The 11,914-nt window shown below is 31.2% G+C and overlaps 1 protein-coding gene across 1 annotated transcript; it reads left to right on the forward strand.

The window, feature by feature from the left end:
• Positions 1 to 1,896: 1,896 nt before the first annotated feature.
• On the forward strand, positions 1,897 to 7,917 carry rogdi (rogdi atypical leucine zipper). The gene is made up of 7 exons (XM_089699049.1): positions 1,897 to 2,127; positions 2,220 to 2,291; positions 2,415 to 2,546; positions 2,760 to 2,917; positions 3,784 to 3,904; positions 6,815 to 7,024; positions 7,554 to 7,917. Exons 1-7 carry the CDS (start codon positions 2,092 to 2,094, stop codon positions 7,620 to 7,622), a joined length of 798 nt encoding a protein of 265 aa, XP_089555175.1. The 5' UTR covers positions 1,897 to 2,091; the 3' UTR covers positions 7,623 to 7,917.
• Positions 7,918 to 11,914: the final 3,997 nt, after the last annotated feature.

The following is an 11,914-nucleotide window of genomic DNA, read 5'->3' on the forward strand; positions in this document are numbered from 1 at the left end:
TGTATCTCAGCCCAACTCCTTTTATTTTCTTCAGAATTAACAATATCGTGTATATTTGAAATTAAATAAAAGGAAATTACGATGGCAGGAGGATAATACATCCAAATAATATTGTATTTGAGGTAATAAAATATTGGGAATTGAGCTATTTTAGCAGAGAACGTATATGGAAATTTCATGTGTCTTCCTGATTTTCTGAAAACAGTAATTTATTTTATAGGTTTAAATTATGGAAAAAAATAGAAAATAGTTAAATTATATTTATAGCAAGGTAATTATGTATTTTATAAATTTTTATAGAATAGAAAAAATTTGATCACGAGACGGGACTCAAACCCGCATCATTTCGCGCCAAACCGGGGCGGATGCCTAACCAACTCAGCCACTTGTGACCCGCCAGAGCGATTGATTTTCTATTCTTTATAAATTTATAAAAAGCATTTGAATGCCGTAAAACCAAAAATAACAAATTCAAATATTATTTTACCCAGCTATTACTCCACTTCCGCGACATGCATGTTCAACTTTTTCATAAAATGCTCGTAAAATATGTGGAAACATTCTTATCTACACCGGTATCTTTATTTTATGAAAGTTTTGGTCCTTTTCTGTTCTGAATAATTTGATGAGATGTCATAGAGAAGAAAATATTTAGACATTCACAAAATCAACAAAAAGTTTTGAAATGTTGTTCGAAATACATACATCAATTTTATTATTGTAACAAAAAAGTATTTGTTATTTTTTTTTATAAAAAATCATACTTAATGCATCTACAGACGCTCCGATTTGGTTGGTGCCAACCATCCGACCACGACCAAATCGGAAAGTGTAGAGAGCGGTCGGTCCGACATAATTATTATTAATATTGGTTTGACGTGGTCGGATGCGCCAGCAATACCGACCAAACCAACTTCCTATCCGATCCAACCAAATTGGAACGTGTGGAAGCTTTGTTCCGACCAAATCGGCTCATTCCATAGAGTAATATAGGTAATTGGCTCATTCACATTTGCAACGCCGCCGGTGTAGGACGTCAACATGAACGCCGAGGGAGTTACGGTCACCGAACGTGACATATTAATAAAATTACTGGAACTATATAAAGACTTTCCCTGTTTGTGGGACTTAAGTAACAAAGATTACGCAAATAGAGATGCCAGAAATCAAGCGTATTTTATTATGTTAGAAGTATTAAAAAAATTGACAGTGCGGCTACATTAAAAACCTTAAAAAATAAGTTATAAGAGCCGCATATGACTGTAATTTTCTCTATTTCTATAGTAGAATTTAGCCCATTCTCTTCGTACTATGGTCAACTGACATATTACTCTATGGTCAACTGACAGTTGGAAGGCCAACCGTCGGACAATCTGTAGCAATGTTGGAATGGTTGCCATGTCGGTTCCAATATGGTTGGCACCAACCAAATCGGAGCGTCTGTAGGTGCTATTAGTTATCATTATTATAAAATGTTAATGAGTTGAGTGAGTATTATAAGGTATTATACATTTGTTATGGAGTAATGAGAATTTGTCTTAAAAGTAATTTATCTACAAGTATATTGAAGTTTTTTTTCGGTACATAATGATATTAGGATGGTTGATACCCCTATGTTGATACAATAGCTACTGTTTTAATTTTTACAAAATTTATAGCAAGTTTTGTATAATATATACTTATAATTTTATCGGAATAGTTTAGTTCCATTCTATTTAGATAGGCAGGAATGAGCGATCCCCACAGAGATGCGTCATGCGGGGAACCCCCAATCATCTCTGTCCTGGTACAACTTTTGGTTGCTATATTTTAGCTACCTAGTAATAGTAACTGTAAATTGATGTGTTTATCTGTGGTGTCTACTGTCTATGTCTTACGTCAATGTCATAATGATTTTTGATTGCAATGCCACCTACTTTAGTGCCTAAATTGTTCTGAATGATCAATTATTCATATTTTCTGTTATTCACTTTATTTTGTCACTGTAATGATCGATCTTTAGTCGTTGCTTGAATAACAAACCTATCGGGACTTTCTACGGTTATTTCCCGTATTGCTAAAATTGTAACTTCTTTGTTTACTATATTAGAAATGAACGACAACGAAAAAGATGAAGCAGCGAATTTGGTACGTTCAATTTAATAATACAAGTGTCGTGAATTGAATAGTAATTGAGTGTTAAAGTGTGATTGTAATTTGCATACATTGAATTCTTTTAGAAAGAGGAGTTTGAATGGGTTCTTCGTGAAGAAGTCCATGCTATATTACATCAGCTTCACACCGTATTAGTGGTAAGTGTGAATACATATTATAATTCATTATCGTCATCTATAGAAGCGGCGAACATTTGTTTCCATATATCTGCAATAATATAATTTTATTTAGTTAATAATACTAGACTACTACTGTTTTAGGAATGTGCCCATAGATTCCCAGTTCCACTATATGGAAATGAGGGCCAGAAACAGGACAAGTTTATTCTGACATCACAACCAGAACAACTGAAATGTATTGTTACACTTACAGGAGACAGTATTACACATGCAGTTAGTATTCAAAGCTTCTTATATTAATTAGAAAGTAAAAGTTACAAAACAAAGTGTATTAATTTATTCATGAAGAAATTTAATAGAAATTCCTCAAATTACCATGTATTACCTGTATAATTAACGAAAATTTTAATTTCGTAGATATATTTTACTTAATCTTACAGTATGACTTATGTACATATATTAATGTTTTATACATTTTATTCCTAGGACATAAGCTTCAAAGTGTTAAGGCAGATGCACACAATATGCCGGACATCTATAAACCAGGATGGGCCATGGAAGTTGCAACAAATACAAGATGCAGCTAATCATTTGCAGCAGGCCATTGGTTATATTGACAATGTAGACAAGCATTATGTGTTCAGGTATAAATTTTGTTTTATTTCAACTTTATAATGTGTGTTGTATTTGGGTATGTTATTCTTATATATAAAACTCAAAGGTGACTGATATAGTGATCTATCAACGCACAGCCCAAACCACTGGACGTATTGGGCTGAAATTTGGTATGCAGGTAGATGTTAGGACGTAGGCATCCGCTAAGAAAGGATTTCCCGAAATTCTTACGGGAACGGGGAAAAACGGGGATGCACGTACAAAGTCGTGGGCGGAAGCTAGTTTTTAATAAAACACTAGTATCAGTAAATAGACACACAACTCAGGGGCATGTTGGCACCGCACAAGTAGTACAATCAAATGTGCCACACCACCCTACTGAGTTGCCCGCTATATTTATTAAGAGAATATAATACCATACTTGTAATATAACTTTCTATATGCAACAATGTGGAAGTAATGTTTTTACTATAAATAGTAATTGTATTATCAACGTTACCTTATTCTTTTGAAATGTTTTATAAAAGAGTTATTACAGTAACCTTGTGATAAGTTTTGTCTTTTAAAGTTATTTTATATTATTTATTTATAAATACTTTATTGCACTTAAAGATAACAAAACAAGAAATACAAACACTTAAATATAACTTACACTAAGTACAATTGGCGGTCTTATCGCTTAGAGCGATTTCTTCCAGACAACCTTTGGTACAATAGAGGAATAAATACCAAAATACATAAATGGGTAGTGCAATAATATTGTGTCTTTTAAAGTTATTGTGATAATTCACAACCTTATACTTATACTAACTTATACTATAAAAATTAACATACTATAAAAATTAACATACTATAATTAAGTAACAGTGACTATATAAGCTGAATATTATTTTAGATCATCGGAAGAGGTGCTGCATATAATACAATGCCTCATTGGTTCTTTGCAAAGGGCTCGCACAGCTCTAGTGTTACCTAAAAAGAAAGCAATTGATGAACTTATGAAGAGTAGAAATATGGTGAGTCTTTTTATTGAGTTATTTTAATGTCTGTTATTCAAAATATAATTTTATGGGGCTAGATGGTAATATGCTTTTTTATTATGCTACATAAATACAATATTGTATCTATTTTATATTATTAAGGGCTGATTTTTCAATCCCTGGTTAAAACTTATTCATCGAATAACGTATTAAACTACCATTTCAAAAATGTATTGTAATTGTCCGTATTTGACAGTATACAGGTAACATTTTAATATGCTCGTGTAATACTTTGTGGACGGATAAATTGTAACCAAGGATTGAAAAATCGGCCGTAAGTATAAAAGATATACATAGTTAAAGTATAAATCCAATTGGAAAATATATAATATACATAGATGGATAATTTCAACACACTATTTTTATAAAGTGAATGTATTTTTCCATTAAGAACATTAATATAATTATTCCATAACAACTTTCCACAAGCTAATTTAAAATTAATTACTTTTAGTATTAGTTACATATGAATACTAGCATATTCTTCTATATGTATATCTATCTTTTTATACCTATCCTCGTGATTTAAACTTAAACACTAAACAGATACATTGAAAGCACATTAAGGCCCAGTTTCATCAAGCTCTGTTAGTTAGTTTAACACGCTGTTAACTCTTTTAACGGGACATCAATGTAAGGGAGTGTCCCACCATGACCTAATCGAGGATTAGTTTCCTTAACACGGCATTATATTTAACCCGTGGCATAGAGGCTCTTTAAATTTTTAACAAGCGATTAGAAAAAATGATTTGAAGTTTTCTTGCTGTCAAGATGGACTCTGCATACTATTTTATTTTTGTAAATGAAGATGTGTTGGATGATTTGTATAATTTGGATTATATAGTGCGACCGCGACGGCCCAGAATTTATAAAGACGTCGTCATTGTTTCGAAGAATATGATGATGTTGATTTTAGTACAAGATTTCGTTTATCAAAACAATCGGTTTTGGAAGTATTGCAATTAATTGAAGATAAACTCGAATAACCGTCGGATCTGTAAGTAAAACTATCTCGTGAGGTAATATTTATATTTATGTGCATAAAAGGTTCCTTCCTACATACTGTATTATTTTCAATTAAACCATAATAATCCTGTGAGTCATGTCAAATCTAGTATTGAATACCAATATAGGTACTTAAAATGTAAACTTCACCACTACTCAGGTAAGGCTCAGGCCTCCTCATGATTATGAAATGTACTTATCTTAATTTTAAATTCTGTTTTAGGAATCTATCAGTTTCACCTACAGACCAACTGCTTATTGTAGTGCAGTGCAGTGATGGCTCAGTGGTGAAAAACATTGTGAGGAAACCGACATATCATAAGATAGCGTGGTGGATAATGACCTGATCCCTTACCGTGTTTAAGTTTAAGTTAGCACTACCAATCCCATGTCCCAGCAGTGAGAAAGTATATGGGCTGACGATGATGATGATCCTAATTTAATTTAAATGTGACATTGTTATAGAAATATGTAATTTTTCATGTTACCTAAATAAATAAAACTTGTGTTTTTATAAAACATTTTTATTGTACCCTTAGATTGTACCTATCAACATCATTCAATAAATAGGTTATAACAACTAGATACTAGGTTATTACAAACAAGAATTTACTATTAATTTACTTTAAATGTATCTTGCTGCTTTGTCTTTATTTTTCTTGTTTTAATTGCTCTTCTAGTATGAGATCTCTCGCACTTTCCTTCGGACTCCGAATTTTTTTTCGTAATTTCAACCAGATCCAGTTTACCTTCGACCAAGTGAAATTGAACCGCGATTTTTCTTCAACATTATTGTATTTATTCAACTCAAAATAAAATTAAAATAACACAAGAAAAATCACAACAAAACAATCTCCAAATAACATCAAACATTTGTAACCATGGTAACGACCAAATCGTTTGACATATAAACCAGCAAACGTAAAAGTTTCTACATGATTATTAAATTGTATACTGTGTTAGAACATTTCAATTTAGTCGAATTACCAAACATGACAGTTATTATACAACTAGAACAAATAGCCCCAACGTGCGAAACTATGGCATTGTCAACTATGACATTTTGTTTCGGGCGGTTTAAAATACGAATGAATGATTCGTGAGTCGCTCAGTTAATGGTCGATTTGATAATCGGCTGTTAGATTTCCTTCTTGGGACCTGTAGAGTTGACAACGATGTTAAAATACATGTTTAATTTGAAGCTCGATTAATAAATGTCTGATTTAGAAAATATTGGTGAAATTGGGTCTTAACATCTGTTTATATAACCTCCAAAATGGTGATAAGAACGTTTTAAAGCGTGTGAATGTTCAAATAAAGGTCATGTTCCATTTACGAGAATGTTATAAATATACAGTACATATTGAACTTAAATATTACGGTGTTAGGATTGAAAATCAATATCAGTATTAGTAAATTTTGAATTACTGAAGAATTTTCCATTAGCTCTTGAAAATTTTCATCTAATCAAATAGGTCAAGTTCAAGATGTTTTATCTTTGATTATGATCTATCTTTGTTTTTATATTTGTGTTATGAAAGTGGAGGTATAAAATCCCTTCATTAACAAAATCGGATGAATGATTTATGCTATCTGCTGCCTACTATCTTTCTTTATATAAGATCGAAATTCTTACAATGGAAAAAAAATACAACTGTATTTTGAACATGCCATATTAAGTGTTGCTGCCGGTTTTACACAATATACTTATACTGTGTTATTTGCTTTTACGGGGGTGACATTGTCAACTGTTGACAAAACCCCTTTTAAAAAAAAAAGTAAGAATTAAAAAAATATATATACTTATACTGCATATATCATGGGTCCTCTGTCCAATCTTTCATGCCATATAAAAACTCAATCAATAAAATTATATTCCAGAAAGCGCTATCCCCAAACCTTCCCGAGGACCTCGCTATATCCTTCTACATACAAGCACACAAGCTCATATTCGTAGCGTACCAGCTGAGTTCGGTCCACGGTACGATGAGAATCGACTCCTGTCAAGCGGATTGCGCAGTGCCTTGGTTGAGCGATGTGCTCTTTATGTTGACAGCCGCTCTACATATGTGTCAACAGCTTAAAGATAAGGTGCGTGAAATATTTTTTTTTTATAAATGAATATTGTGTAGGTAAAAACCAATTGACTTGATCACGAAAAACGGGCTTTGAGAACTTAACTTTACTTGGATTTAGTTGCTTCTATAAATTTGCTTGCTAATGTATATGTATATGATTTTCTATTATTGTTTGAAGTTTAAAAAGTCTCCAAAAAAATTGCAGTAATTGTGTAATGTAATTTCTTATTGTATAAATTAGTCATCTTGATAATGTTCAACAACTTTGATAAAAACTCATTGCAATCTGATAATTTTTATTCCTGATAGATTGTATTAGGAACTATGAGTCTATGTGTATTTATTGTTTAGATAAGTGAATAAGTTCCTACTAAAAAGAGAGATTATGTTATCTTTATAAGAACTTTCAAAATCACTTAAGAACTGAAAGTACTTGGAAAGAAACATAGCCTATATTTCATTCCAGGCAATTTTCTTGGATAATAACTTTTATTATTTTAGATCATTCATGCCATTAAAATATTATAATATTTTTTTTTCAGCTATGTGTCTTCTCTCAGTACAAAGATTTCACAGTCGGTTCAAGATCTGCTTCTATGATATTAAATTAACGTATCTCTTCTTCAACTAGTTTAGAAAGTTTATGTGACGTCAATAACGCACTCAAACATGACACGCATTTATTTTCCCAAAAAATCTATACTTATCTATACTAATATTATAAAGCTGACCAACAGGAGCGGAGCACTGCGCAGGTAAAACCGTGGGGCACAGCTAGTCTTTAATAAGATTTTTGTTAACTTATTGCTTAAGGTGTGATTCATATAAGTTTTAGAGATAAAGCAAGAGAAGTAGGTAAAAGTGTCCTTCAGTTAGAAAGAGAGAAAAGATCGCGATTTTTTTTTTTCTTAATAAAAATGTTGCTTTCCTGCTTACGGATGGTCCTACTCCATCTATGGTAGGTTTGGGTATAAAATTAACTTCCAGTTCACAATTAAGTGGGTGTCGATATTGACGTCTATGTATTCGTATAGATAATATTTGGGTTAATGCTCAATAAGTCTTGATAGAATTGAAACTTCTAGAATTTTTTATCTGTTGAACATAAAAAAGGGGATTCCAATATTTCGATGAGATCTGTGTGTGTATGGCATTGTGATATTGAGCTTAACTCAGTGTGTGAAATGTATGTCAATTCTTGGCTATGTTGGAAATATTTATAACTAAGAAATAACTTAGTTCTGCGATCCAGTGACCTATTAGTACTGTATCTCCAACTCTTTCTTCTTCCATTCAGGCCATTTATTATGGTGACTATTATTCTCAACTAGATAACTCATCTTTTGAATAATATTACCATATTAAATTTATACTTACATGTGCCACATAATAGCTGTAGTAAATATACTTATTCTATCAAGACATTAATTGAGCAAACCATCTCGTGTTTGTCGCGTATTTATTCAATAATTGATAGTTATCGAGTCCATTGTTGATATTCTTGTTGACTATGTTGTAATGTTTGTAATATAATGTACATTTAAAATTATAGTAGTCCACAGACCATGTATTGAACTAGATATTGGCAATGTGACCGTGTCACAAATTAGGAGCAAAGACTTAATTTATTTCAAAATTCCGTTCGTCTTACAGTTGCAGGCAGTCTATTATTAGCCTGCTTCGTACTGCAATATTGAACTGATAAAGTCTGAAAACGAGAGTTTATATCCTAAAATGAAAATATTACTTTTAACTTTTTAATTAGTCTATGTCTTTGCTTTATAAAAAGTGTCGCTTTTGCTCCCTCTAGTTTTATATGTGGTCTGTTTATTAGGCACACTAAGGCCACGGGCGTATTACAGTTGTATTTATTGTAGAGCCATTTTAATAGGCAACATTTGACAGTTCAACAAAATTCAACAACGTAACCTAGTAACCACGACATAGAATAACATGATATTTCGTTTTGTTAGAACTGCACATTTGTTTAACTTTTTTCAATTACGATTACATATTTATAATAATAATGACCGATAGAAGTAATTTTAGGACTTGATTTTACTGATAAACCATTCTAAACATAATGAACAATTTCTGATTTAAAGAACTGACGTCGCTACAATTTTGTGTCAATAAACCTTTTTTCTTTTTAAATACCAGAGACGTTACTCTAAAAATCGAAATCTGACATCTAGAATCGAATGCATTGATTACTTGGGAATAAAAATTATCATAAATTATTGACATGTGTTTCAAGTTCGATTGACAAATGTTTCAAGTCCGTATCGATTAATTCACTTTAATCGATGTTTTTAAGCAGGTTACCACCCTATGAAGATAAAATTGATAGACGTCAAATGTTGCCTATTAAATTGGCTCTACTATAATGATTAATATGATTGGTTGCTAGCAGCACTGATATCTGGAAAGTCCAAATAAAATAAAGTCATAGATAAAAAATATATACAGATAAATTATTATGTCGTCATCGATTATGTTTTGGAAAATTTCCAAGTGTATTTGTAAATTTAAGTTGGAAAAGTGTATTCATTTAATGAATGTGTTGATGTATTAGCAAAAGTAATATTAATATTTATAAAAAATAACATATATTATTATATTTTCGCATCTCCTAAATTTATTTTGTTTGTACCAGTTTTTAATTTGATTTTTAGCATAATAAAACGATATTCTTTAGTTATCATTTCGCATAATGCGCCTAAAATGCAACTGGTTCCTAAATAGGTGTTATTGGTACATTGTTTATTGAATCAAATGAATATGTACCTACTGAACATCAGTACAAGCTAGTTTACTTCGATTTATAATTTGTGACCAAATACAGATGATATTGGCTAACAATGTCAAGTGATTTGAGTAATTTACCATATATGAGGTCTACATAGGAAGTTGGTTGCAAGTACTGTGTAATAATTTGATTCAATGAACAAATTTTCATAAGTCGTAAAGAAACATTTCCTAAACGCGTGCGTATTTATACAGCTGTTACATTATTTGCCCACATGATGCTTTATATATAATATTATATTAGTTATAATACGAAGTTTTCGTACAAAATGTATAGTCATAGGTATCACAAATTATTGTATTCTAGGCATTACTTTTAGTATTATAGTAATTTCTCTTATAGATCTTAACTTTGGTTCAGATGGTTAAATATGTTTGCATGGAAGCGAACAGAATAAGATATAAAATAAATATAAGTGTGGAGATAACAGTGCTAGGCTTTGTTGTGAAAACTTGAAGAAAAATAATCTGTAATTATTTAAATGTTATCAGTATGAGTGCCTCTTCTAATCAAACATATGATTTTTATCATTGCTTATTCTGTTTATGATTTTATTTGAATCGAAATAATAAATTGTAAAATTATATAATAGTTAAGTATAAAATGCTTACAATATATTAATGGAAGCAAATGACAAGATCTTGCGACTCCTATATGCAATAATTAAAATAATAATATAATTACCGGTTGTATGAGGTAACAATATTTGTGAGGACTTTGTGCACAAATAAATGGTTGTCACTTCTTTTCAATAATTTTAAATGCGATCGTTTGATTCAGTGGCATTTCATACATATTGCTTATTTGCTTGATAAGAAATTCTATAAGGATGTAAATTTGGAATTGAAATTGTTATCATTGTATATCAGAACATGATGGAACACTCTGACTGCGTTCCGATTATTTCTTGAATTAAAATGTATGTTAAAACAATCTGTAATTTAGATTTTCTTGGAATTAATATATAAACTGACGTAGCAGTGGTCTACGCGAACATATAGCAGTTAAAGCCCTTCCGCGTGAGACAAAGATAGAATTTACATTTAAGCCAAAAAGAGTTCGTAACCGGCTAAATGCAACCCGGCAATTTTTTTTGAATATTTATTTATTAATTTTTTTAAATATTAATTAAAAGAAGTCAGCTACTTCAGACGGAACGTCTTTGTACGCGTACGCCGCTTCCACCCCAGTTTATATGTATTCTAAGCGTTTTTTGTGAGAATAAGAAAGAGAAACGTAATGCTATTAATTTGGGCAGCTTGTTGGAATTGCCCTTCAGAGTTATTTCAGTTTTACAACAAGAAAACTTGCAATAATAAACAATAAACTTGGTTTGAGTATTCCGTGTTCAAAATAAAATAAGTATAGTCTAGTGTTGTAACATAACCGATAATGTTAATGCGGGCCATTTGTTTTAGATATGTTTCCGAGAGTGAAATTTATTGTTTCCATGTTTTGACAATAAAATAATCTAGTATTATTATACTAAGTAGCCTGAAGACTTTGTAACTTAATCATAAACAGTTCTTGTGATCGTGTTGTATGAAAATAAAGAGAAATTCCGTTTTATTTTTTATTTTATTTTTATTCCCTTTATATACTTACCAGGGGTAGATCATAGAAATCTAAATAACAAGACACTAGAAGTCGTAAGCGCGCGTGACCTTGTCGCCACTCAGGTGACTTTCACAACACCAGCGTGTTCGTCACTGTTCAGTTGCTCTGGAGACGTATGTGTATAAACATGGTGTGTTTCAGCATATCCCATTGCGGAAATTCTTCCACAAGTTGTAATTATACGAATAATATTTCATCGGTAAATATTTCTTTTTTAGAAATAATGCAGTTTTTCCTTAAAATTATAGAATATTTACAAGTATTACGAGTGTCACCATAGTAATCGAAATAACAATGAATGACACAGTCTACCATTCTTATTATCACGTTTAACACAAATTTCAACCTTATTTCTATGACTTTATGTTCAATGTTATATCTATTGAAAATTGACAACTTCTGTTGTAGAAAAGCCGAATTTTTTCGTATTGGAACAAAAAGAAACAAAACGTCTCATATACTAAGGGATGTTATTCT

This window comes from Colias philodice, chromosome 9 (assembly GCF_061535455.1).
Source record: "Colias philodice isolate Cphi_HAF_F1 chromosome 9, ilColPhil1 Martin Lab GWU primary, whole genome shotgun sequence".
Classification (NCBI taxonomy): Eukaryota; Metazoa; Arthropoda; class Insecta; order Lepidoptera; family Pieridae; genus Colias; species Colias philodice.